Source organism: Rhinopithecus roxellana, chromosome 15, assembly GCF_007565055.1.
Source record: "Rhinopithecus roxellana isolate Shanxi Qingling chromosome 15, ASM756505v1, whole genome shotgun sequence".
NCBI classification, from domain to species: domain Eukaryota; kingdom Metazoa; phylum Chordata; class Mammalia; order Primates; family Cercopithecidae; genus Rhinopithecus; species Rhinopithecus roxellana.
The window spans coordinates 12,053,571-12,078,818 of record NC_044563.1 but is presented as its reverse complement, the minus strand read 5'-3'; the positions used below and the strand labels follow the sequence as shown (position 1 = coordinate 12,078,818).

The following is a 25,248-nucleotide window of genomic DNA, read 5'->3' as shown; positions in this document are numbered from 1 at the left end:
TCATCCTACAACGCACAGGACAGCTGCAGTCACAGAGAATGACCCGGCCTCAAGCGTCAACAGTGCCTCCTTCGAGAGCCTCTGTCTAGAAAGTGTTAATGCTAACAAAAACAAACAAAACGTAGAGCGGGCTGGCCGCGGTGGCTCATGCCTGTAAGCCCAGCACTTTGGGAGGCTGAAGTGGGCGGATCACCTGAGGTCAAGAGTTCGAGACCAGCCTGGCCAACATGGCAAAACCCCGTCTCTCCTAAACACAGAAAAATTAGCCAGGTGTGATGGCGTGCACCTGAAGTGTGCCTGAAGAGGCTGAGGCAGGAGAATCGCTTGAGCCCGTGAAGTTGAGGCTGCAGTGAGCCAAGACGAAGCCATTGCACTCCAGCCTGGGCGAAAGAGAAAGACCGTGTCTCAGAACAAACAAACAAAAGCTACTCTTAGCACGTGTTAGATTATGTCGAGGGCAGAAGTGGGGAAGGAGTGCTCGACACAGAGTAGACGTCTTTGTTTTTCGTTTTTTCTTTTTTTTTTTTTTTGAGTCAGAGTCTCACACTGTCACCCAGGCTGGAGTGCAGTGGCACGATCTCGGTTCACTTCAAGCTTTGCCTCCCGTGTTCACGCCATTCTCCTGCCTCAGCCTTCCGAGTAGCTGGGACTGTATACAGGCGCCCGCCACCACGCCCGGCTAATTTTATATATATATATATATATATATATATATATATATATATATATATATATTTAGTACAGACGGGGTTTCACCGTGTTAGCCAGGATGGTCTCGATCTCCTGACCTCGTGATCCTCCCGCCTCGGCCTCTCAAAGTGCTGGGATTACAGGCATGAGCCACCGCGCCCGGCCCATATATATTTGTTAACAGACACTGATACCCAGCTAAAGCGGTTGAACACATTTACTCTCTGGAAGTGTTTAAAAGTATCTGTTTTCCTCACATCGTTTTATTTAAAATTGTTCTGGCTCAAGCAACTTGATCTTTTTCCTCATAACTTGCCGACCGACCCGTGACAGCAAAACCGGCAGAAAGTCGGCGACCTGCCACCCTGAGTCTGCAGGTAGTGCCCCTGGACTACATTTCCCAGAAGGCACTGCGGACTCACTTCCTGCCTGGTCGGCCTGAAGGGAAGGACCAATCCCTGAGTATCTCGGGAAGGAGGCATCCGGAGCCGCGGTCCTAAAGATCCCAGAAGCCACCGCGCAGCCGCCCGGCCCGCAACTATTTCCAGACTCGGCGGGGGCAGGGGTGGGCCCAGACTCCACTTCCCGGCGGGTAGTGCGACCCTAGGGGCGGGACTTCGTGTCCCAGCAGGCTCCGGGCGGCGTGGGCCGCGGTGCCTTGTGTGGGATGTAAGCGCGGAGGTGGGCGAGGGGTATCGAGGCGAGGACTCTCCTTGGGGTTTGGGGGCTTGGTCTGGGTTCGCTTTCTGGACGGACTCTAGGGCCCCAGGGGCACAGTCGTAGAGGGGGCGGGGCGGCCATTGGGGCTCTTGGGGCGCACCCCATCGGGTACCGGGCGTCCCGAAATTGTGGGGGACAAAAAGGCTTTGCAGTCTCGGCTGAGGGGTGTCACCGACAAAAGAGGGGAAGCCGGTGAGCAGAGGCTGAGGAGGGTGGGGAAGCAGGGGAGCTGTGCGTGTGTCGGGGGGTGGAAACTTAGCGGACCTTGGGAGGGGGCTCCCCGGCCAAACCTGCCCGACCCTCCCTCCCGCGGCTTGCCTGCAGGCCGCCGCCCGCCGCCCGCCGCCATGGGGCTGAAGGCCGCCCAGAAGACGCTGTTCCCGCTGCGCTCCATCGACGACGTGGTGCGCCTGTTTGCTGCCGAGCTGGGCCGAGAGGAGCCGGACCTGGTGCTCCTTTCCTTGGTGCTGGGCTTCGTGGAGCATTTTCTGGCTGTCAACCGCGTCATCCCCACCAATGTTCCCGAGCTCACCTTCCAGCCCAGCCCCGCCCCCGACCCTCCTGGCGGCCTCACCTATTTTCCCGTGGCCGACCTGTCTATCATCGCCGCCCTCTATGCCCGCTTCACCGCCCAGATCCGAGGCGCCGTCGACCTGTCCCTCTATCCTCGAGAAGGGGGTGTCTCCAGCCGTGAGCTGGTGAAGAAGGTCTCCGATGTCATATGGAACAGCCTCAGCCGCTCTTACTTCAAGGATCGAGCCCACATCCAGTCCCTCTTCAGCTTCATCACAGGTTGGAGCCCAGTAGGTGGGAATCTTATCCATGACCCACTTCTTCAAAACCCTCCGTGGTTTACAGAACCTTTTTGAGAACTGTAAGCCTTGTGAGGTTGGGCAGGTGTTATTTTCCTCTTTGCAGTTGGGAAACTGAAGCCCAGAGAGGGGAAATGATGTGCTAAAGTCACACACAGCATGGCAGGCCTGATCATTTGGCTCCAAACCATCAACCTCACCTCTGCCCCCTCAGCACCTCCACCCCTGCCACTGAACAGTTACAGCAGTTCTAAGCATGAGATACAGAGGGCGGCAGCAGATTTAGGGGGCAAGAAGATGAAATTGGGTTGCATTTGAGGCAGTTAAAAAAAATAGCTATGAAGATGTTTTTGTTTTTGTTTTTTGTGTGTTTTTTTTTTTGAGACAGGGTCTCACTCTGTACCCCAGGCTGGAGTGCAGTGGTGTGATCATGGCTCACTGCAGCCTCAACCTCCCTGGGCTCAGAGATCCTCTTACCTCAGCCTCCTGAGTAGCTGAGAGTACAGGCATGCACCACCACGCCTGGCTAATTTTTTTGTATTTTTTGTAGAGACGGCGTCTCACTATGTGGTCCAGACTGGTCTTGAACTCTTGGGCTCAAGTGATCTGCCCGCCTCAGCCTCCCAATTGCTGGGATTACAGGTGTGAGCCACCGCAACTGGTGGCCTATGAAAATTTTGTTTTTTTTTAAGACGGAGTCTCACTTTGTCATCCAGGCTGGAGTGCAGTGGTGCAATCTTGGCTCACTGCAAGCTCTGCCTCCTGGGTTCATGCCATTCTCCTGCCTCCTGCCTCAGCCTCCTGCGTAGCTGGGACTACAGGCGCCCGCCACCACACCTGGCTAATTTTTTTCTTTTTTGTATTTTTAGTAGAGATGGGGTTTCACTGTGTTAGGATTGTCTCAATCTCCTGACCTCGTGATCCAGCCGCCTTGGCCTCCCAAAGTGCTGGGATTACAGGCGTGAGCCACCGTGCCTGGCCAAAAATGTTTTGAGACAGACCAAGAGCTTGACCTCAAAAGGCTTAAGACTTTGCACCGAGCCTGGTTGACTGGCAGTCCTATCCTGGTGTGCCATATTGAGAAGGATTCAGAGGCTGCTTCTCAGATTAGCAGGAAAAGAGTGCAGAGATAAATGAGGATTATCTGTTGGTGGGTGTATAACAGGAGAGTGTTGGCCAGTGTCCTGTATTTGCCATTCCTGTTTTAACCTAGTAAGTGCAGTAAAATGGAATCCTTAAATCCATAGAATATATAATAAGAGTTGCAGAGAAAGACAAGATAGGGCCAAAGGCTGGGTCAGCTACAGGAGATCCAGAAAGGTCTCTTGTTGGACACAGAGGGTGTAAACAGGGAGAGAGAGGCTTTGAACACATGGGAGGGAAGGGATGGAGGGATGGTGGGCAGGATAATCTGAGTTTGGGGCACAGGCTTGGAAAGGGAGTGGGAGGGAGCGTGGCCAGTCACTACCTGGCTCCCTTCCCCCACGTCAAAACACAGACGACCCTCTTTCATTACCTGCCCCTTCCACAGGCACCAAATTGGACAGCTCTGGTGTGGCCTTTGCTGTGGTTGGGGCCTGCCAGGCCCTCGGTCTCCGGGATGTCCACCTCGCCCTGTCTGAGGATCATGCCTGGGTAGTGTTTGGGCCCAATGGGGAGCAGACAGCTGAGGTCACCTGGCATGGCAAGGGCAACGAGGACCGCAGGGGCCAGACGGTCAACGCTGGTGTGGCTGAGCGGGTATTGTTCCCTCCCTGCAACCTTGTCCCCTTCATACTCTGATAGCCCAAACCAACCAAAGGACTCCACTTTCTTGGGCCACACCCCTTTCTTCCCGTTACCACCCACATGTATCAGGAAGGGAAGACAGAAGAGCCCCTTTTCCTGGCTGTCATTCCCTGAAGAAGGCACAGGGTGGGCCATCATGAGACATAATGATCTTGTCTCCTCTCAAGAGCTGGCTTTACCTGAAAGGATCATACATGCGCTGTGACCGCAAGATGGAGGTGGCATTCATGGTGTGTGCCATCAACCCTTCCATTGACCTGCACACCGACTCGCTGGAGCTGCTGCAGCTGCAGCAGGTGAGGACTGAGCCAATGGGGCAGTACTGGGCTAGGCCAGACTTGACTTGCTGTGGGACCCTGGGTAGGGGCACTTTCCCTTCCTGAGCTTCAGTTTCCCCTGCTGGAAAATGGGTTAGTAATTCCTGGCCTGGCCTTTCCCAGGGCTCTTGGGAGAGTGGAATTGAGATGTGAAATTACTTTAACTCCATTAAAGAATGGCCCAGAATTTTGGTCCTTCTACCTGGTGGGTGGTCCCTGTTGGTTCTGACCCCCACCTCTGCCCGATAGGCTAAGGACCCATTCTCCTCCCTGTTCTGTAGCTCATAACTCTCTCCTTCGGCTCCTAGAAGCTGCTCTGGCTGCTCTATGACCTGGGACATCTGGAAAGGTCAGTAGAGGGAAGTGGCCAGGCTGGGCCTTGTGAGGCCAGGGGGCTAGGTGGCAGCCTGAATTATGATCCTCTCCTAGGTACCCCATGGCCTTAGGGAACCTGGCAGATCTGGAGGAGCTGGAGCCCACCCCTGGCCGGCCAGATCCACTCACCCTCTACCACAAGGTGGGGGCATCTAAGGAGGATGCAGAAGGGAGACCCCAACAGTGGCTGAGGCAGGGGCCCTCATCTGGGCAGATGAGAAAAGAACTTTGTGTGTTAGGGGGTATCGCCCATCCAGTCTCACTTTATGTCAACTGTGTGCAGAATCAGTTCAGTCAGGGCTGTCTGAGGAGTGTCCAGGGTTCACCAGCCTGGGAGTGGCAGGGGTCTGCATTTGTCCCTTCAGCCCTGCCTTTTCTGCCACTCCTTACTGTCCTCCCTGGAGTATAACAGAGGTCAAATGTGGTAGGAGCACTGAAGAGGGAGGGGGTGTTTACTTGGTGGGTGTAGGTGGGGAGTAGGGCCATTGGGCTGGGCTTGGAAGTCTTTGGTGTGTATGTAGAAGAGTGTCTGGGAAAGAGAAGGACTCTGAGCTTGGAGGGGAGGCCCCACCCCTGCAGTCTGCCCCAGGCCTCAGCCAGCAGTCCTGTAGACCCAGGGAGGAGACCAGGTAGAAGGGCTGGCAGCAAGTGGAGGTCGGAGTGGAGGTGGAGAGGACTCTCTGGGATCTTCCTGTGGCCCCTTCTGGGTGTGCCCTGGTGGGGCATTTGTGCCAGCAGGGCAGCTGGGGCTGCCTCCCTGAGGATCCTCTGCCTCACCCCCAGGGCATTGCCTCAGCCAAGACCTACTATCGGGATGAACACATCTACCCCTACATGTACCTGGCTGGTTACCACTGTCGCAACCGCAACGTGCGCGAAGCCCTGCAGGCCTGGGCAGACACGGCCACTGTCATCCAGGAGTGAGGATCCCCCTATTAGGGCCTGCAACCTGTCTTTTCTTCCCCTCCATCAGTTTCCAACCACCCTCATCCAGGACTGAGGCCTGGCTCCCACGCCCCATCCCCTTTCCATCCAGTCCCTAGGCAGCAAGGCCACCATCACCCAGGAGGTAGGGACCCTGATTAAGGTGTCACATCTTTTCCCCCCTCCCCTCTCCTAATTTTTTTTTCTCAGAACAGCCTTAAATATCCTCCCAGTGTTTAACCACCATCATCCAGCAGCGGGACCTCCACCCTCGGCCCCGTGCCCCTCCTCATTCTTGCTTTCTTGCTCTGGCTGACCCAGACAGCATCATTTTGCAGTGAGGACCCCACCTACTCCCCCAGCCCCTGGGGTGACCCAGGAAAAGAAACCTGGGCTCCATCCCCCACCAGGTCCCTGGGGCTACCCCCCATGGCGAGACCCCTTCAGACCCTACAGAGACCCCACTGCTCTCACAGCTACAACTACTGCCGGGAAGACGAGGAGATCTACAAGGAGTTCTTCGAAGTAGCCAATGATGTCATCCCCAACCTGCTGAAGGAGGCAGCCAGCTTGCTGGAGGCGGGCGAGGAGCGGCCGGGGGAGCAGAGCCAGGTGAAAGGCTAGAGCGCCAGCCTGTGTCCAGCCTCCAACCTGGGCAGGGCTCCCTGCCACAGGCCATGGGGGCTGCATGTATGGGACTAGGGATGGCGTGAGGAAGGTGGCCCTGAGCAGAGAGCTATGTTCCCTTTTGCTATAATGAGGTCCTGGGCCCAGGTTGAATGGGGCTGAAAGTATTTTAGAGGTTTCTACCTTGTGCCTTCAGTTTCATGGCCAGACTCCTTCCCTCAGCTGAGGGATGGAGATAAGGGATGGTACCTCCTGGCTACGGATTGGCTTTATAAAAGGAAAGAGGTTCTAAGAATGTTCCCAACCTATGCTTACCTTTTCTGGAGCCAGGGGTCTTTGCCTAGGTGGGGGGCCTGGCCTGTGCCCTCTGCTAAGGGGTAAGAGACTGACCTGTGCCCTCCCTTCCCCCTTGTCAAGGGCACCCAGAGCCAAGGTTCTGCCCTCCAGGACCCTGAGTGCTTCGCCCACCTGCTGCGATTCTACGACGGCATCTGCAAATGGGAGGAGGGCAGTCCCACGCCTGTGCTGCACGTGGGCTGGGCCACCTTTCTTGTGCAGTCCCTAGGCCGTTTCGAGGGACAGGTGAGGGATAGCTGCACAGAGGTCTGGGCACTACAGGTGGTGACGGCAGCCATGGCTTGTCAGACTTTTCTGGCCCAGGGGCAGCATCTGCTCATCCCCTTGGGTGCCGGTGAGACTGAGACCCCTAGGTGGCATGGGATGGCCAGAGCAGGGTCCTGGAGTTCCAGCCACTGGCCAGCAACCTTGCTCTCGAACCTTGTTCTCCCCACTGGCCCAGGTGCGGCAGAAGGTGCGCATAGTGAGCCGAGAGGCCGAGGCAGCCGAGGCGGAGGAGCCGTGGGGCGAGGAAGCCCGGGAAGGCCGGCGGCGGGGCCCACGGCGGGAGTCCAAGCCAGAGGAGCCCCCGCCACCCAAGAAGCCAGCACTGGACAAGGGCCTAGGTGCCAGCCAGGGTGCAGTGTCAGGACCCCCCCGGAAGCCCCCTGGGACGGTCCCTGGCACAGCCCGAGGCCCTGAAGGTGGCAGCATGGCTCAGGTGCCAGCGCCTGCAGCGTCACCACCGCCAGAGGGTCCAGTGCTCACTTTCCAGAGTGAGAAGATGAAGGGCATGAAGGAGCTGCTGGTGGCCACCAAGATCAACTCGAGCGCCATCAAGCTGCAACTCACGGCACAGTCGCAAGTGCAGATGAAGAAGCAGAAAGTGTCCACCCCTAGTGACTACACTCTGTCTTTCCTCAAGCGGCAGCGCAAAGGCCTCTAAACTACTGGGGACTTTGGACCGCTTGTGGGAACCCAGGCCCCGCCTTTAGTCCCCCAACTCTGAGCCCATGCTCTGCCCCCAGCCCAAAGGGGACAGGCCTTATCCCTACCCAAACCCAAGGTTTCAGGTCCCGAGTAGAGTCTATATCAAACCCATGATTTTCTCCAGCTCAGAATCCAGGGCTCTGCCCTAGTCGTTAGAATGTAGGTCTCTTCTCCCAGAATTCCAGGGTGCCAATGGAAACCTCACCCTGGGTCTTAATTAACAATCTTTAAAGGCCCAGCCCCTAGAAACCCAGGCTCCTCCTCGGAACCGCTCACCTAGAGCCAGACCAACGTTACTCAGGGCTGCTCCCAGCTTGTAGGAGCTGAGGTTTCACCCTTAACCCAAGAAGCACAGGTCCCACCTCCGGCCTGGGAGCCTAGGACCACTCAGCCCCTAGGAGTGTATTTTCACATTTCAGAATTCCATAATCTTGCGAATCCAAGCCCTCTGCCCCAAAGAACTTAAGTTCTGCTCCAGAATTTGGAAATCCTAGCTTCCTCTTTCCTACCCCGAGTCTGGGACACAAAACTCCGCCCCCAGCCTATGAGCATCCTGAGCCCCGCCCTCTTCCTGACGAAACTGGCCCCGGATCAGAGCAGGACCTCCCTTCCGACCCTCTGGGAACCTCCCAGAGGTCCAGCCCATTTCGGAGCATCCCGGAGGAAATCTGCAGAGGGTTGGGAGTGGGTGACAGGAGCCTGATCTTTTCCTGTTTTGTACATAGATTTATTTTTCAGTTCCAAGAAAGATGAATACATTTTGTTAAAAAAAAATACAAAGCGCAAGTCCATGTTTCATCTGTGAAACTGGGGATGGGGCGGGTAGTGGAGCGCCCCCTCTTCCCTCTGCCTTCTGGCTTCCAAGACTGCGCTCCCTACCTGTGGAGCGCCAGCAATGAGCAACGGTGGCGGCGGAAGGACTTAGGCTCCACCCCGGCCTTGGGGCTTCCCCGCGCCGCCGAGGGCCAGTCCCGCGGGCGCCTCCTCCCGGCCGGGCGGTGGGGCATCCCCGGCGCGGCCCCGCCCCCGGGCCCCAGCCCCGCCCCCGCGGCCTCAGAACCACGGGCGCCCGCCCCGCCCCGCCCCGCGCTGCCCAGCGCCGGCTCCGCAGCTCGCGCCCGCCCGCCTGCCGGCCCGCCCGGCGCCGGGCCATGGCGCTGCTGCGGGATGTGTCGCTGCAGGACCCGCGGGACCGCTTCGAGCTGCTGCAGCGCGTGGGGGCCGGGACCTATGGCGACGTCTACAAGGTGCGCCGGGCGACGGGACGGGCGGGAGAGCCGGGAGGAGGGTGCCAGCCCCGCACCCCGCGGCGGGATCCAGCCCCCGGCCCCGCCCCCCAGCCCGCTTCACCCTCCGCCCCTGCAGGCCCGCGACACGGTTACGTCCGAACTGGCCGCCGTGAAGATAGTCAAGCTAGACCCAGGTGAGGGCCCGGGTCGGGCCTCTGCGCCAGAGGGAGGGCAGATTGCCTGCGGGCGCGGGGTGCGGGCGGAGGGTTGACGTTTTCGAGACCCCTGAGAGGCGTGCCCCAGGAGGTGCTGTCACCTGGCACCTGCCTGGTCCGGAGGGAGGCACTCTGTGCCCATTTTGCAGATGGGGGCACTGAGTCAGGGCAACCCCAGCGCGCCCCCCCATGATGCTTTGTGCTTCCCAGGGGACGACATCAGCTCCCTCCAGCAGGAAATCACCATCCTGCGTGAGTGCCGTCACCCCAATGTGGTGGCCTACATTGGCAGCTACCTCAGGTGAGGCTGCCTTATCCTCCTGGCCCCAGGCAGCCCCCATGCGACCTACTGTGTGCCCACCCCAGCTCTTTGTCCCCTAGGAATGACCGCTTGTGGATCTGCATGGAGTTCTGCGGAGGGGGCTCCCTGCAGGAGATTTACCATGGTGAGGCCAGGGCTCCAGGCCCCAGCAGGCCCCAGCCTTCCCCCACCCCCACCCCCACCTCATTGGGGTACCGGAGGGGAACTCTGGGCCCTGAACTGGGGCTCCTCTCCACTCCTGCCTGGCTGTGTGACCTTGAGAGAAATGCTGTCCATCTCTGGGTTCAGTATCCTACACTAAGTTGGGAGGGGATGTGGCCAACACGGCTTTCACTTAACAGCGCCTGCTGCTTTTCTCACACAGGGTAGCCTGGGAGGTCACACAGGGTAGCCTGGGAGGGTGGGCATGACCCTGGCCCCCCAGACCAGCCTCTCCCTTTTCCTTTCAGCCACCGGGCCCCTGGAGGAGCGGCAGATTGCCTACGTCTGCCGAGAGGCTCTGAAGGTAGCTGGGCCTGTGAGGTGCCCACACCTCTCGTCTCCAGAAGCTGTGGGCTGGGAGCCCAGATGACCAGCAGGGAGGCGGGTGGAGTGCCTCCGGTGGGCCTGGCCCGAGGGGCCAGGTCCTGGGGAAGAGGGGCCCCAGCCCTGTTGCCGGAAGCAGCCCATTTCCCTCTTGGCTCAGTCACTTCCTGTTTGGGGAGAGGGGAGGAAGCAGCAGCCTGGGTGGGGGGCCCCAGTCCTGAGAGGGGGTTTGGGAGAGGTGGGACAGTGCTGGGTGGCTGCTCTCAGGGACTCCTTTTTGTCCCCAGGGGCTCCACCACCTGCATTCTCAGGGGAAGATCCACAGAGACATCAAGGTAGGTGCCTGGCCGAGGGCATTCCTGGGAGGGAGGAGGAGGCCCTCAGGGGCACCAGATGGGATTCTCTCTCCTCCATTCCCACAGGGAGCCAACCTTCTCCTCACTCTCCAGGGAGATGTCAAGCTGGGTCAGTACCCTGGGGACACGATCAGGGTGAGGGTTCTGTGGACCCTCCCTGGCTACCCTGGACTCAAGGGTTGGGTGTCACTGGGCGAGTCACTTTGCCACTTGAGTCTCAGTTTCCCTGCTTAGAAGATGGAACGGTACTCTCTCCCTGCTGGAAAATGGAGGAGGTTGGGTCCGCACGGAGTTGACATGGGACCAGACACTCCGTCAGGGATAGAGGGTGGTTGATGCCTCTCAGGAGAGGGACCTGGTCTTGCCTAGGGCCTGCGGCAGCTATGACCAAGCGGGGCCACCTGCCCATTTGAGCCCTGCCAGGTGCAGCCGGAGCCAGAGCCCTGGGCGTGGGAGGGTGAGTGGCAGCCAGAGGGCTGGTGAGAGTGGCTGTTTCTCCCACAGCTGACTTTGGGGTGTCAGGCGAGCTGACAGCATCTGTGGCCAAGAGGAGGTCTTTCATTGGGACTCCCTACTGGTGAGGCTGCGCCTAGGGCAGAGGGGCAGGGGCCACAGAAGGGGCACCCGGCCATCCCATCTGTGACCCCACCTCTAGGATGGCTCCAGAGGTGGCTGCCGTGGAGCGCAAAGGTGGCTACAACGAGCTATGTGACGTCTGGGCCCTGGGCATCACCGCCATTGAGCTGGGCGAGCTGCAGCCCCCTCTGTTTCACCTGCACCCCATGAGGTCAGCCCAACACTTGCCCCTCACCTGACCCTTGACCTGCTGCTCGTGGCCCCTGACCTCGCGCCCTCCACAGGGCCCTGATGCTCATGTCGAAGAGCAGCTTCCAGCCGCCTAAACTGAGAGATAAGACTCGCTGGTAAGGGCCACACCCTGCTGCCGGGACCCCCTTTTCTGTCAGCCCCGTAGTGGACAAGGAGCCTCTGCCAGCTCCCGGGGGGCACCCCCAAGAGCCCTGTCCTCTCTGAGCCACTACAGACCATCTGAGTGAGGGGCCTGGTCCTTCTGTGGGCTGAAGACCCAGCGTGGTCAGGAAAGAAGGGCAGACGGTTGGTGGAAGAGCCGCTGTGTCTCGAGGCAGCATTGCTCGGCCAGTGGCCCTTGGCCTCAGCTGGCTCCTTCCTGGGCGGCCCCAGCAGATACCTCTGGAGGGGGATGGGGCGGCTGGCAGGACACCCTGCACGAGGGCTAACCTGGATCTGGGGGGCTCTTGTGCCCACTAGGACCCAGAATTTCCACCACTTCCTCAAACTGGCCCTTACCAAGAATCCCAAGAAGAGGCCGACAGCAGAGAAGCTCCTGCAGGTGGGAGGCAGGGGGCCGGGAGAGGGGCCGGGAGAGGGGCCGGGAGGGGGGCCCAGTGCTCAGAAGCAGGGCCCTGGATCAGGGGCCAACCTGATCACCTCCCTCTCCGACTTTCCAGCACCCGTTCACAACCCAGCAGCTCCCTCGGGCCCTCCTCACACAGCTGCTGGACAAAGCCAGTGATCCTCATCTAGGGACACCCTCCCCTGAGGACTGTGAGCTGGAGGTAGGTGAGGGGGCTGGAAAGTGAGTCTCGGGCGGGTCCGCTTAGGAGGAACCCAAGGGCGGTGTTGGTGGAGGTTTCAGTGGCACCATTCCAGCTTGGGGAGTCTCTGCCATGCTGAGTTTTGCTCCCTGTACCACCCCCCTTGATAGGTCCCTGTCCTTGAGCCCAAGCTGACCATGACCATGACTGTGCCATTTTCTTGCTTTCTGTATGATCTTTGGCACCTGTCTGTGTGGGGTCTCTTATCTGCGAAGTGGGGTTCCATTTTATTTCACGATAGTCCCAGAGGGCTGTCATGAAAGCAAAACGCGCTGGTGCATGTGAAGCTCCTAGAGCAGCCCTGGCATGAGGCGTGTGGCAGGTGTGTCCACACTATTTCTGTTTTTCCTTAGACCTATGACATGTTTCCAGACACCATTCACTCCCGGGGGCAGCACGGCCCGGCCGAGAGGACCCCTTCGGAGATCCAGTGTGAGTCTGCAGCAGGGGCTGTGAGTGTGCAGATTTTGGGGGGCCTGTGTGCGCACGGATTTGGTGTGAGAGTAGGGGGTCCATCCAGAGACTCCAGCTCCTTAACCCCTGTACTCTGGGCCCCCCAGTTCACCAGGTGAAATTTGGCGCCCCACGCAGGAAGGAAACTGACCCACTGAATGAGCCGGTGAGCAGGCAGGCCTTGAGGGGAAGGTGGTGCCCAGAGGTGGGGCAGGGAGGCCGGATGGAGGCCGAACAGCTCAAATCAAGGGAGATTTGAAGCTGGGTGACCTCAGGCCTTGGACCTTGGGCTGTCCGAGCAAGCCTGTCCTATCCAGGGACTTGGAGGGCTAGGGGCTCCTACCTGGGCCAAGTTCTTTTAGGTAGGTGGCTGGAAGGTAGCACAGAGACCCTGCCTTTCCCAAAAGGAGGCCATCATGTGCCCGAGCCCCCACCCTACCCTGCTCAGCCTCGTTTTCCCACCTGTGTGTCCCCGGTGATCTGACTCCCTGTCTCTGCCCTCACCGGTTCTGTCACTGTCTCTCCTCACCCCCCAGCCTGTCTCTTCCTCCTTTGCTGTCTGTTGCCTTCTCTTTCAGTCTTTAGCTCTGCCTTCCATTATCTGTGTCTCTCATCTCCTGCGTGTTTCTATCTCACCTTCCCTGTCTGTCTTTCCTCTCCTGAATCTCTTGACCACCCTCTCACATCGTGTCTATCTCCGCTTCTTCCCTGGTCGCTACCTTGGTTTCCCCCAGTGGGAGGAAGAGTGGACACTACTGGGAAAGGAAGAGCTCAGTGGGTAAGTGAGGGATGGGGAAGCTGCAGGGGGTGGCAGGGGCGGCAGAAAGACTGACCTCTGACCCGGCACGGTGGCTTACACCCATAATCCTAGCACTTTAGGAGGCTGAGGTGGGTGGATTGCCTGAGGTCAGGAGTTTGAGAACAGCTTTGCCAACATGGTGAAACCCCATCTCTACTTAAAATACAAAAATTAGCTGGGCGCGGGGGCTCAAGCCTGTAATCCCAGCACTTTGGGAGGCCGAGACGGGCGGATCACGAGGTCAGGAGATCAAGACCATCCTGGCTAACATGGTGAAACCTCGTCTCTACTAAAAACTACAAAAAACTAGCCGGGTGAGGTGGCGGCGCCTGTAGTCCCAGCTACGCGGGAGGCTGAGGCAGGAGAATGGCGTGAACCTGGGAGGCGGAGCTTGCAGTGAGCTGAGATCTGGCCACAGCACTCCAGCCTGGGTGACAGAGCGAGACTCCGTCTCAGAAAAACAAAACAAAACAAAACAAAAAAAACCCCAAAAATTAGGCTGGGCACGGTGGCTCACGCCTGTAATCCCAGCACTTTGGGAGGCTGAGGTGGGTGGATCACCTGAGGTCAGGCGTTTGAGACCAGCTCTGCCAACATGGTGAAACCCCATCTCTACTTAAAATACAAAAATTAGGGCTGGGCGCCGTGGTTCAAGCCTGTAATCCCAGCACTTTGGGAGGCCGAGACGGGTGGATCACGAGGTCAAGAGATAGAGACCATCCTGGCTAACATGGTGAAACCCCGTCTCTACTAAAAAATACAAAAAAAACTAGCTGGGCAAGGTGGCGGGCGCCTGTAGTCCCAGCTACTCGGGAGGCTGAGGCAGGAGAATGGCGTAAACCCGGGAGGCGGAGCTTGCAGCGAGCTGAGATCTGGCCACTGCACTCCAGCCTGGGCAACAGAGCGAGACTCCGTCTAAAAAAAAAAAAAAAATTAGGCTGGCTGCGGTGGCTTACGCCTGTAATCCCAGCACTTTGGTAGGCCAAGGTGGGCGGATCACAAGGTCAGGAGTTTTGAGACCAGCCTGGCCAACATGGTGAAAGCCTGTCTCTAGTAAAAATACAAAAAATTAGCTGGTGTGGTGGCACATGCCTGTAATCCCAGCTACTTAGGAAGCTAAGGCAGGAGAATCGCTTGAACCCAGGAGGTGGAGGTTGCAGTGAGCTGAGACTGCGCCACTGCACTCCAGCCTGGGCAACAGAGCAAGACTCCATCTCAAATAAATAAACAAACAAAAGTTAGCTGGGCATGGTGGCCCATGCCTGTAATCCCAGTTACTCGGGAGGCTGAGGCAGGAGAATTTGGGAGGCAGAGGTTGCAGTGAACTGAGATCTTGCCATTGCACTCCAGCCTGGGTGATAAGAGTGAAACTCTGTCTCAAAAAAAAAAAAAAAAAAAAAAAAAAAGGCTGACCTCTGACCCCTCTGCCCCACTGCCCAGGAGCCTGCTGCAGTCAGTCCAGGAGGCCCTGGAGGAAAGGTGAGGGGTGTGGACCTGGGGGAGGGGTAAGGGGTGGACGGCCTCGGTGCCAGTCACACCATGCCTCATGCCTCATCTCCCTCCCACAGGAGCCTGACCATTCGGTCAGCCACAGAATTCCAGGTGCCACATGGAGGGAGGCTGGAGCTGGGATCCAGGCCACTGCAGAGGGTACGATTGGGAGTGGGACACGGTTACAGGGCAACCTGGTAATGGCCGGGCTGGGCCCTGCCCCTCCTACCAGGAGCTGGACTCCCCAGAAGATGCCATGGGAACCATCAAGCGGGCCCCGTTCCTAGGGCCACTCCCCACTGAGCCTCCAGCAGAGGAGCCTCTGTCCAGTCCCCCAGGTGAGTCCCAGGCTTGGGAGACCAGGAGGCAGCCCCAGGGTGGGAGCTGCAGCAGGAAATTGCAGCATGCCTGTGCCTGCAGGAACCCTGCCCCCACCTCCTTCAGGCCCCAACAGCGCCCCACTGCTGCCCACGGCCTGGGCCACCATGAAGCAGCGGGAGGATCCTGAGGTGAGAGGGTGCTACGGGGGGTGGGGAGACGGATGGCTACAGCTGTCACATCAGCCCTGACTCCTTCCCTCCCTCCCAGAGGTCGTCCTGCCACGGGCTCCCCCCAACCCCCAAGGTGCACGTAAGTGTTTGCCCCAAGCCCTGCAGTCCCACAGCCCCGCCACCCACCACCCCTGCACTCCCTCGCCAGCCTCTTGCCTCCTTCGCAGATGGGCGCCTGCTTCTCCAAAGTCTTCAACGGCTGCCCCCTGCGGATCCACGCTGCTGTCACCTGGATTCACCCTGTTACTCGGGGTAGGCGGGGCAGGGAGGAAGTGGGAGCCCAAGGAATCCCTCAGCTTGGGCCAGGGGGCATGTCTGACCTCTGACCTCATGCCCAAACTGGCAGACCAGTTCCTGGTGGTGGGGGCCGAGGAAGGCATCTACACACTCAACCTGCATGAACTGCATGAGGATACGCTGGAGAAGGTGAGGCCTGGCTGACTGTGGGGGGCAGAGGCCTTGGGGGACCTGGGGTGTTGACCGCCTGTCCCTCTGTCCCCTCCAGCTGATTTCACATCGCTGTTCCTGGCTCTACTGCGTGAACAACGTGCTGCTGTCACTCTCAGGTACAAGGTGGGAGAGGCAGGGAGGCAGGGCCCGCAGGGGCTCCAGCGCCTCAGCATCCTGCCCACCAACACCCCAGGCCCAGCCTCTCCTCCTTTCTGCAGGGAAATCCACGCACATCTGGGCCCATGACCTCCCAGGCCTGTTTGAGCAGCGGAGGCTACAGCAACAGGTTCCCCTCTCCATCCCCACCAACCGCCTTACCCAGCGCATCATCCCCAGGTCAGGGATCTTGGGCTTGCAGGGAGTGGGAGGCAGAGGGGCAGGGAGGGGCTGGAACATGGCCTTGCCAGTTCCTGGGATTGCAGCAATCTTAGACATGTTACTCTGCCTCTCTGAGCGCCGTTTCCTCCTCTGTCAATACAATTGATGGCCTTCCCACCCCTCCCCACCGCTGGTTGGGAGGCAAGAAGGAGATAGTGGATGTGAAAGTGCTTTCCAAGTTGTGGGAGCTGTGGTTGTTCGGATGTGAGGCTTGACAGTTAAGCAAACGTTTACTGAGCACTTATGCTATGTTGGCCCCTGTGCTGGGCTTTGGGACGTGGATAATCCCATGAGTCCTTGCTTTCAAGAAACGGGGGAGATGGGTGAGTCCTTGCTTTCAAGAAACAGTGGGGCTGGGTGTGGTGGCTTACGCCTGTAATCCCAATCCTGCAATCTGAGGCAGGATTGTTTGAGGCCACGTGTTTGAGATCAGCCTGAAAACAGGGAGACCTTGTCTCTACAAAAAATCAAAAAAGGCCGGGTGGGGTGGCTCATGCCTGTAATCCCAGCACTTTGGGAGGCTGAGGCGGGTGGATCACGAGGTCAGGAGATTGAGACCATCCTGGCTAATATGGTGAAACCCCGTCTCTACTAAAAATACAAAAAAAATTAGCTGGATGTGGTGGCACATGCCTGTAGTCCCAGCTACTCCGGAGGCTGAGGCAAGAGAATCGCTTGAACCCGAGAGGCAGAGGTTGCAGTGAGCCGAGATCACGCCACTGCGCTCCAGCCTGGCCGACAGCGAGGCTTTGTCTCACAAAAGAAAAGAAAAAATCAAAAAATGGGGCTAGGCGCAGTGGTTCACGCCTATAATCCTGGCACTTTGGGAGGCTGAGGTAGGCGGATCATGAGGTCAGGAGTTCGAGACCAGCCTGGCCAATATGGTGAAACCCCGTCTCTACTGAAAATACAAAAATTAGCTGGGCGTAGTGGTGTGTGCCTGTAGTCCCAGCTACTCGGGAGGCTGAGGCAGGAGAATCGCTTGAACCCTAGAGGCAGAGGTTGCAGTGAGTGGAGATGGCGCCACTGCACTCCAGCCAGAGTGACAGAGTGAGACTCCGTCTCAAAAAAAAAAAAAAGAGAAGAAAAAAATTAGCTGAGCGTGGTGACCTGGGCATGGCATTGTGTGCTGGTGGTCCCAGCCATTCAGGAGGCTGAGGCGGGAGGGAGGATTGCTTGAGCCCAGGAGGTTGAGGTTGAAGTTGAAATGAACTATGATGACGATCGCACCACTGCACTGAAGCCTGGGCAACAGAGCAAGACCTTGTCTCAAAAAAAAAAAGAAAGAAAAAGAGAAATGTGGATGGTTAGCACCTGGTACTGAGGTCCAGTTAGAGGGAGAGCTGGGAGGGGTGGAGAGACCTCAGAGACGGGGCAAGCTTGGGAGGTTTGAAAGTGTGTCAGGGTTTCTAGGCAGATGAGGTAGGGAATGACATTCCAGGCAGGGGAAGAGCAAGTATGTGTTAGTATGTGTTGGGGTGGGGCAGCCTGGTGAGCTGGGGAGGTGTGAGGGTTTGCCTGGGGGCCAGGCACAGTGGCTCACGCCTGTAATTCCAGCACTTTGGGAGGCCAAGGCGGGTGGATCAACTGAGTCAGGAGTTCGAGACCAGCCTGGTCAACATGGTGAAACCCCATCCCTACTAAAAATACCATAATTAGCCGGGCATGATGGCGGGTGTCTGTAATCCCAGCTACTTGGAAGGCTGAGGCAGGAGAATCGCTTGAACCTGGGAGGCAGAGGTTGCAGTGAGCCGAGATCGCACCATTGCACTCCAGCCTGGGCGACAGAGCGAGACTCTAAAAAAAGTCCACCTGAGGGAGGAGGCAAAGCAGCCCAGGAGGAAGCTGCACCACGCTGGTGGCAGAGCCCTGCCTTTCTGCCTTAGATGCTGGCCTAGAATTTTAAAGGGATCCCTCTGTATGTCGATCAGGATTCTTTCTCTCTCTCTCTTTTGAGACAGAGTCGCACTCCGTCACCCAAACCAAAGTGCGGTGGCGCATTCTCGGCTCACTGCAACCTCCGCCTCCCAGGTTCAAGCGATTCTCCTGATTCTCCTGCTTCAGCCCCATGAAGTGCTGGGATTACAGGCGCCCACCACCACACCCAACTAATTTCTGTATTTTTAGTAGAGACGGGGTTTCACCATGTTGGCCAGGCTGGTCTCAAGCTCCTGACCTCAAGTGATCTGCCTGCCTCGGCCTCCCAAAGTGCTGGGATTACAGGGTTGAGCCACCGCGCCCGGCTGGGATTCTTTCTCTTGTAGGTGATGCAAGTCACTAGCTTAAGCACAAAAGAGAATTTAACAACTCATGGAACTGAAAATCCAGGATCAGGGTTTGCTTCAGGCTCGGCCGTGTCCAGGCTTCGGTGGCACCACAGGCTCCCATCTGCGTTTCCTGGCTCTGTTTTCCTCTTGCTGTCTTCATTTTCACCGCAGACTACAGTCTTCAACAGGGGCATCAGGAAAAGCCTTGCTGAAAAAGTGTTGGTTGAGCAAAGACTTAGAGGAGGTGATGGCACAAGCGCTGTGGATACCTGTGGAAGGGTATCCTAGACCGAGGGGACGGCCAGGGCAAAGGTCTGGTGGCAGGAGTGGGCCTGGCCTGTTTGAGGAACAACAAGGAAGTCATTGTGGCCAGAATGAGGGAAAGGGAGATGATCAGGGAGGGCCCCGTGGCCACAGTGCAGCCTTTGGCTTGACTCAGAGCAGCCCGGGGGCCACTATGGAGGAGTGACATGGGTTGAGATCATCTTCAGGAGCTCACTCAAACTGCTGTATTGAGAACAGAGCGAAGGGGGTGAGGGTGGAAGCTGGAGTCCCATCAGGAGGCTGCAGGAGGTGGTGGTAGCTTGTGCCAGGGTAGCAGTGATGGGGGTGAAAAATTGATCAGAGGCCAGGCGTGGTGGTTCATGCCTGTAATCCCAGCACTTTGGGAGGCCAAAGCAAGCAGATCACTTGAGCCCAGGAGTTTGAGACCAGCCTGGCAACATAGGGACCCCCCCAGTCTTTACAAAAAATACAAAAATTAGTCGGGTGTAGTGGCATGCCTATGGTCCCAGCTACTCGGAAGGCTGAAGTGGGAGGATCCCTTGAGCCTGGGAGGCAGAGGTTGCAGTGAGCCAAGATTGCACCATTGCCCTCCAGCCTGGGTGATGGAGCTAGATCCTATCTCAGGGGAAAAAAAAAAAAAGAAAAAAAAGAGTCCGGGCATGGTGGCTCACACCTGTAATCCCAGCACTTTGGGAGACTGAGGTGGGTGGATCATCTGAGGTCAGGAGTTCAAGACCAGCCTGACCAACATAGTGAAACCCCATCTTTACTAAAAATACAAAAATTAGCCAGGCATGGTGGCGGGTGCCTATAATCCCAGCTATTCAGGAGGCTAAGACAGGAGAACCGCTTGAACCCAGGAGATGGAGGTTGCAGTGAGCCAAGATCGTGTCACTGCACTCCAGCCTGGGCAACAGAGCAAGACTCCATCTCAAAAAAAGAAAAACAGAAGAGAAAAACAGTCAGATTCTGATTCTCTTTTGAAAGTTGAGCCAGTAGGATTTCCTGATGAAAGAGAAAGAGGAGTCAAGGGTGGTTCCAAGGTTTTTGGCCTGGGTATCAGGAAGGATAGAGCTGTCATCAGTTGAAGGTGAGGCAGTTTCAGGGGGAGCTGAATTCAATTTTGTTGCATGAAGATGCCTATTAGATGTGCAAGTGGGACCTGTGTAAGTCCATGGCGGGGTGGGGCTGGGCTCTGAAGGGAGGGGCCCTGGGGTATGGGCCCCGACATTGTCATGACCAGGTGGATGATGCAGAGGGTAGGGGAGGCCAGGCCAGTGGCTGCAACAGCTGGGGAGCTCGGGAGGGCCCTTCCTGCAACATGCTCACTCCAGGACCACATCTGGAGCCCTGTGGCCTTGGGGCTTCCTGAGCTCAGTCCCCAAGTGAGCCTCTGCTTTGGCCCAGGACCTACAGGATACAGGCCCATCAGAGCCCCAACAGGTCACAGGCAGCTTTGAGCCTGTGTTCAGGAAATGGCAGAGGCACAGTGAGCATTTTGAATGCAAAGAACAGAGAACTGGAGTTGTTTGGAGAAAAAACAAATACAAAATATATGCCTTTGTCCCATCCAAAGACCAGATGGGAAGGAGAGTGGGAGGAATGTGGGGAGAGGGAGGGACGAGGACCAGGGACAGGGAGAGACAGATATTAGTTTCCTCCATGTCCTGGCACAGGGTACAAACAGGACCCAGGCCGCTGGGTGGAGGTGGCAGGGCTGTTGACAGGAAGCCCCATTCCCCAGAGGAAGAAACAGGCTCAGAGGGTCCCCTGGAGGATTAGGGGACACCCAGTGGCCAAGGCAAGGGCCCCTCTGATGACTGTCCCTCACTACTTCTCCCCTGATAGCAAGGCGAGCCAACCCCTGGCCCCACAGGGCTGTTGCCTCAGCTGGAGAAGCAGAGGGCAGGCCATTTGCCTTTTGAAGTTTATTCACTGCCCCGGGCCTGTTTTCCCATCTGTGAAATGGGCCGTGGGCGCTCTGTGTAACCTGGTGGGGCTGGAGCCTGCATACTCCCCAGCCCCTCCACGCTCTCGTGTCTTCATTCGTTTATTTTCTTTCTTTTTTTTTTTGAGACAGAGTTTCGCTCTTGTTGCCTGGGCTGGAGTCCAATGGCACGATCTTGGCTCACTGCAACCTCCGCCTCCTAGGTTCAAGTGATTCTCCTACTTTAGCCTCCCAAGTAGCTGGGATTACAGGCGTGCGCCACCACGCCTGGCTAATTTTGTATTTTTAGTACAGACAGGCTTTCTCCATGTTGGTTAGGCTGGTTTCTAACTCCCGACCTCAGGTGATCTGCCCACCTCGCCCTCCTGAAGTGCTGGGATTACAGGCATGAGCCACTGTGCCCGGCATTTCTTTATTTATACCCTGCCTTTACCTGACAAGGATTTTCAGTGACTTGGTCAAAATAGGTGGAAAGTCCTAATACATGATGACAGGAGCTGGCCCTCTGTGAGCACACGATTCCCAGCACTGCCGAGAGCACCTCCCCTGTATTAACCCATGAAGCCTTCACTATGACCCTCTAGGGTGGGCCCCACCATTATCTCCAATCTACAGATTACGAAACAGGCATGGAGAGGTTAAGTGGCTTGCCCGAAGTCACACGGAACTAGAAGCAATTCTGAGACCCAAAGCCCTGGCCTGGATGGAGACACTCCATCCTGGCTGCAGGCCCGGAAGACTGGCTTCAGGTCCTCCGCCCTTCCCAACTATTCTTGGGACAGGTTACTTTGTGTCTCTGAGTCTCAGTCTTACTTGTAAAGAGGGAAGATGATAGTGCCTGTCTCACAGCGCTCTGCAGGGGCCTTGCCCATGGATGGCATCTCGGACACAGGCCCTTGTTGTCACCCCTACAGGCGCTTTGCTCTGTCCACCAAGATTCCTGACACCAAAGGCTGCTTGCAGTGTCGTGTGGGTAAGAAGTGGGCTGGGTGGGGTGGGGCGGGGCCTGGTGGGGGGCAGTGCAGGCCTAGCCCGGTGCCCACTGCCTGCTCCCCTGCCAGTGCGGAACCCCTACACTGGTGCCACCTTCCTGCTGGCCGCCCTGCCCACCAGTTTGCTCCTGCTGCAGTGGTACGAGCCGCTGCAGAAGTTCCTGCTGCTGAAGGTGAGGGGCGGTGGGGGGAGGCCCAGGGCACCCTCAGAGCTCTGGGGGGAGAAATGGAGACCTGAGCATCCCTGCTGCCCCCTAGAACTTCTCCAGCCCCCTGCCCACCCCAGCTGGGATGCTGGAGCCGCTGGTGCTGGATGGGAAGGAGTTGCCGCAGGTGTGTGTGGGGGCCGAGGGGCCTGAGGGGCCTGGCTGCCGCGTCCTGTTCCATGTCCTGCCCCTGGAGGCTGGCCTGACGCCTGACATCCTCATCCCACCTGGTGAGCAGAAGGGCCAGGCTGCTGGGGGTGGGTTGTGTGCATGAGAGACCAAGGGAGGGAGGCAGGGAGGGAGGGCTGAGGCTCCCAAACTAGGCTCCCCACAGCCGGTGGCTCCACAGAGACCTTGAGGGCTGCCATATGGGGTCTGGGGCCCACAGCCTCCCTTCAACGAGCCTCACCTGGGCTTCCATAAAAGGGTTCATTAGACCAAAGGGCTTGGCAGCTAAGAAAATCCTGGCCAGGCCGGGCATGGTGGCTCACGCCTGTAATCCCAGCATTTTGGGAGGCCAAGGCGGCAGAGGGGGCTTGAGCTCGTGAGTTTGAGACCAGCCTGGACAAGGCTGAGACCCTGACTCTACAAAAAAAATTAGCTTTGGCATGTTGGTGCACGCCTGTGGCCCCAGCTACTTGGGCTGAGGTGGGAGGATCACTTGAGCCTGGGAGGCAGAGGTGGCTGTGAGCCATGTTCGCGCCACTGTACTCCAGCCTGGGTGACAGAGTGAGACCAAAAAACAGTCAACACTGCTCCGGGCTGCAGGGAAGGGGCAGATCTGGCAAGGCAGGGCCTAGAGGCCCCATTCTGAGCCAGGAAGCAGGACCCCAGGTGTTGTGGCAGCTCGGGCTGATAGTGAGCAATGATGGATAAGGAAGAAGGGAGGGCGCACGTGGTTAAGGCACCTGGTGCCAGGCCCTGAGCCAGGGGTCTCACACACAGGATTTTATTCTTTATTTATTCTATTTTATTTATTTTATTTTATTTTATTTTATTTTGAGACGGAGTCTCGCTCTGTCGCCCGGGCTGGAGTGCAGTGGCTGGATCTCAGCTCACTGCAAGCTCCGCCTCCCGGGTTCATGCCATTCTCCTGCCTCAGCCTCCCAAGTAGCTGGGACTACAGGCGCCCGCCACCTCGCCCGGCTAGTTTTTTGTATTTTCTAGTAGAGACGGGGTTTCACCGTGTTAGCCAGGATGGTCTTGATCTCCTGACCTCATGATCTGCCCGCCTCGGCCTCCCAAAGTGCTGGGATTACAGGCTTGAGCCACCGCGCCCGGCCTATTTTTTTATTTTTGAGACAAAGTCTTGCTCTGTCACCCAGGCTAGAGTGCAATGGCACGATGTTGGCTCACGGCAACCTCTGCCTCCTGGGTTCAAGCGATCCTCTTGCCTCAGCCTCCCGAGGAGCTGGGATTACAAGCATGTGCCACCACGCCCGGCTACTTTTTGTATTATTAGAAACGGGGTTGCGCCATGTTGGCCAGGCTGGTCTCAAACGCCTGATCTCAGGTGATCTGCGGCTTCGGCCTCCCACAGTGCTGGGATTACAGGTGTGAGCCACTGTGCCCAGCCCAGGATTTTATTCTTGATCCTCACGATAGCCTCTCAAGGCAGTGCCGTCTTGCCTGTGTTATGAGGAAACGGAGGCTCCGAGAGGTAAAGTGATGTGTACCAGGTCACAGTGACTGGGTCATGAGGCCTGCTCCCCCTAAATCTGGAGCCCTCCCGTGGCTCCCCGTGACTCCTCCCCCACTCCCCATGAGCCCCAGGATGGGTCACTCACCCTCTCAGAGCCTCAGTTCCCAGCCCTGGAGGGAGGTGAGGTTTCCCAGCCCCACAGGGCTGTTGTGAGGCTGGTGTGCCCTCATGGCTAAGGGCTCTCTGTAGCCGGGCTCCTGTGTCCCCTTGGGGTTGGGGGGACTGGTGGCTCAGCCAGGCGGTTTCTCTTCTGTACCTGCAGAGGGAATCCCAGGCTCGGCTCAGCAGGTGATCCAGGTGGACAGGGACACAGTCCTAGTCAGCTTTGATCGTGAGTGCCCTGGGGGGCAGGGCTTAGGGCAGGGGAGTATGGGGTGAGGGGACCACGTGGGTCTGCCTTCCCAGAAGGGAGCCTCCCTGTCCCCACCCACCAGCCCCCTCCCCGTGCAGGCTGCGTGAGGATTGTGAACATGCAGGGCGAGCCCACGGCCACGCTGGCGCCTGAGCTGACCTTTGACTTCCCCATTGAGACTGTGGGTGAGTGAGCCAGAGGTGGGGTGCAGGCTTTTCCCTGGCCTGGAACACATTGTGGCTTAGGGACTTGGGGCTGGCGGTAGGAGGAGGAGGAAGATTCCCCAGCCCCTCTCCTGAGCCATGCTGGTCACCTGAGGTCAGTGAGGACCCCTGTGGCCCAGACCCAGGCTCAGGCGTGGCTGAGGGGGCTCCAGGCCGGGTGCAGGGCTGATGGTGGCCCGGCCCCCGTAGTGTGCCTGCAGGACAGTGTGCTGGCCTTCTGGAGCCATGGGATGCAAGGCCGCAGCCTGGATACCAACGAGGTGAGTGGGGCCCAGGGACCTGGCTGTCCCCTGCCTCGTGGTCCCTGCCTCTTTGCAGAGGACCACTGGAGTGGCCTCAGTGCTTCCCACCCATCTTCTCAGGTGACCCAGGAGATCACAGATGAAACAAGGATATTCCGAGTGCTTGGGGCCCACAGGTAGGCAGTGGCACCCCAGCCTCCCCTTCAGATGCCCCTGAGGCCAGAAAAGGGGCTGATGTGCCAAGTGTCTCCCGCCCTGCCCCCTACTCCTCTCTCCTCCAGAGACATCATCCTGGAGAGCATCCCCACTGACAACCCACAGGCGCACAGCAACCTCTACATCCTCACGGGCCACCAGAGCACCTACTGAGAGTGGCGGGCCTGGTCAGGGGCTTCCCACCCCACCCCATGCCTTAGCTGCAGGCCCTTTTGGGCAAAGGGGCCCATCCCAGACCAGAGGAGCCCAGGCCCTGGCCCTGCTGGGGCTGAAGGGCAGAAGTAATCCTGAGAAATGTTTCAGGCCTGGGGAGGGAGGGGAGCCTCCCACGCCTCTGCAATAACTGGACTGGGGGAGCTGCTGTCACTCCCCCTTCCCCGAGGCAGCCGAGTCCCTAGTGCCCAAGGCAGGGGCCCTGGGCCTGGGCCATTCATTCCATTTTGTTCCACATTTCCTTTCTACTCTTTCTGCCAATAGCCTGCCCCTGCGTTTGTCCTGGGAAACACGGTATTTAAGAGAGAACTATATTGGTATTAAAGCTGGTTTGTTTTACTCCTTTGGTCCCTCTGGGTCAGGGGAGTGAAACCACTTTATCTCCCGCCTCCTTCCCTCCAACACACCTTTCTGTGGGCACCACAGAAGGGCAGGGCCTTGGAGAAGCCAGGTAGAGGTGACAGGAGGCCATGGCCCCTAACAGCCTTCCCAGGGGCACTGTGCCTTCCCCTGTACCCTTGCTCAGAACTGACCCTCAGCTTTGCAGTTTGAGGGCTGTGTTGTAGTTTGGCACCCCAAGGACTCATGCAGATGGGGGGCCTCAACAAAGGGACTCTCA

At 57.9% G+C, this 25,248-nt stretch overlaps 2 protein-coding genes across 10 annotated transcripts; both read left to right on the top strand.

Annotated features, from left to right (window-relative positions):
- The first annotated feature begins 1,156 nt into the window (after positions 1-1,156).
- Positions 1,157-8,353, top strand: MEN1 (menin 1). Of its 8 annotated transcripts, none has more exons than XM_030918453.1 (10): positions 1,157-1,255; positions 1,735-2,202; positions 3,754-3,962; positions 4,178-4,306; positions 4,636-4,676; positions 4,757-4,844; positions 5,486-5,622; positions 6,037-6,238; positions 6,671-6,835; positions 7,053-8,353. In XM_030918453.1, the coding sequence occupies exons 2-10, from the start codon at positions 1,758-1,760 to the stop codon at positions 7,533-7,535; spliced, it is 1,899 nt and encodes a 632-aa protein (XP_030774313.1). In that variant the 5' UTR covers positions 1,157-1,255; positions 1,735-1,757; the 3' UTR covers positions 7,536-8,353. The 8 variants fall into 8 exon arrangements, with proteins under 8 accessions (XP_030774313.1, XP_010362279.1, XP_010362280.1 ...); XM_010363975.2 differs by having other exon boundaries at positions 1,188-1,359; XM_010363974.2 differs by having other exon boundaries at positions 1,188-1,371.
- Positions 8,354-8,626: 273 nt separating this feature from the next.
- On the top strand, positions 8,627-25,004 carry MAP4K2 (mitogen-activated protein kinase kinase kinase kinase 2). 2 transcript variants are annotated; one of them, XM_010363981.2, is made up of 32 exons: positions 8,627-8,826; positions 8,945-9,002; positions 9,234-9,324; positions 9,405-9,469; positions 9,795-9,850; positions 10,158-10,205; positions 10,293-10,335; positions 10,731-10,803; positions 10,882-11,013; positions 11,087-11,149; positions 11,514-11,595; positions 11,714-11,821; positions 12,214-12,292; positions 12,421-12,479; positions 13,048-13,091; positions 14,553-14,591; positions 14,681-14,714; positions 14,836-14,941; positions 15,048-15,112; positions 15,192-15,233; positions 15,322-15,406; positions 15,501-15,580; positions 15,660-15,720; positions 15,823-15,940; positions 21,397-21,455; positions 21,544-21,647; positions 21,733-21,910; positions 23,645-23,713; positions 23,833-23,919; positions 24,148-24,218; positions 24,321-24,376; positions 24,482-25,004. In XM_010363981.2, the coding sequence occupies exons 1-32, from the start codon at positions 8,731-8,733 to the stop codon at positions 24,567-24,569; spliced, it is 2,439 nt and encodes an 812-aa protein (XP_010362283.1). In that variant the 5' UTR covers positions 8,627-8,730; the 3' UTR covers positions 24,570-25,004. The 2 variants fall into 2 exon arrangements, with proteins under 2 accessions (XP_010362283.1, XP_010362282.1); XM_010363980.2 differs by having other exon boundaries at positions 15,024-15,112.
- Positions 25,005-25,248: the final 244 nt, after the last annotated feature.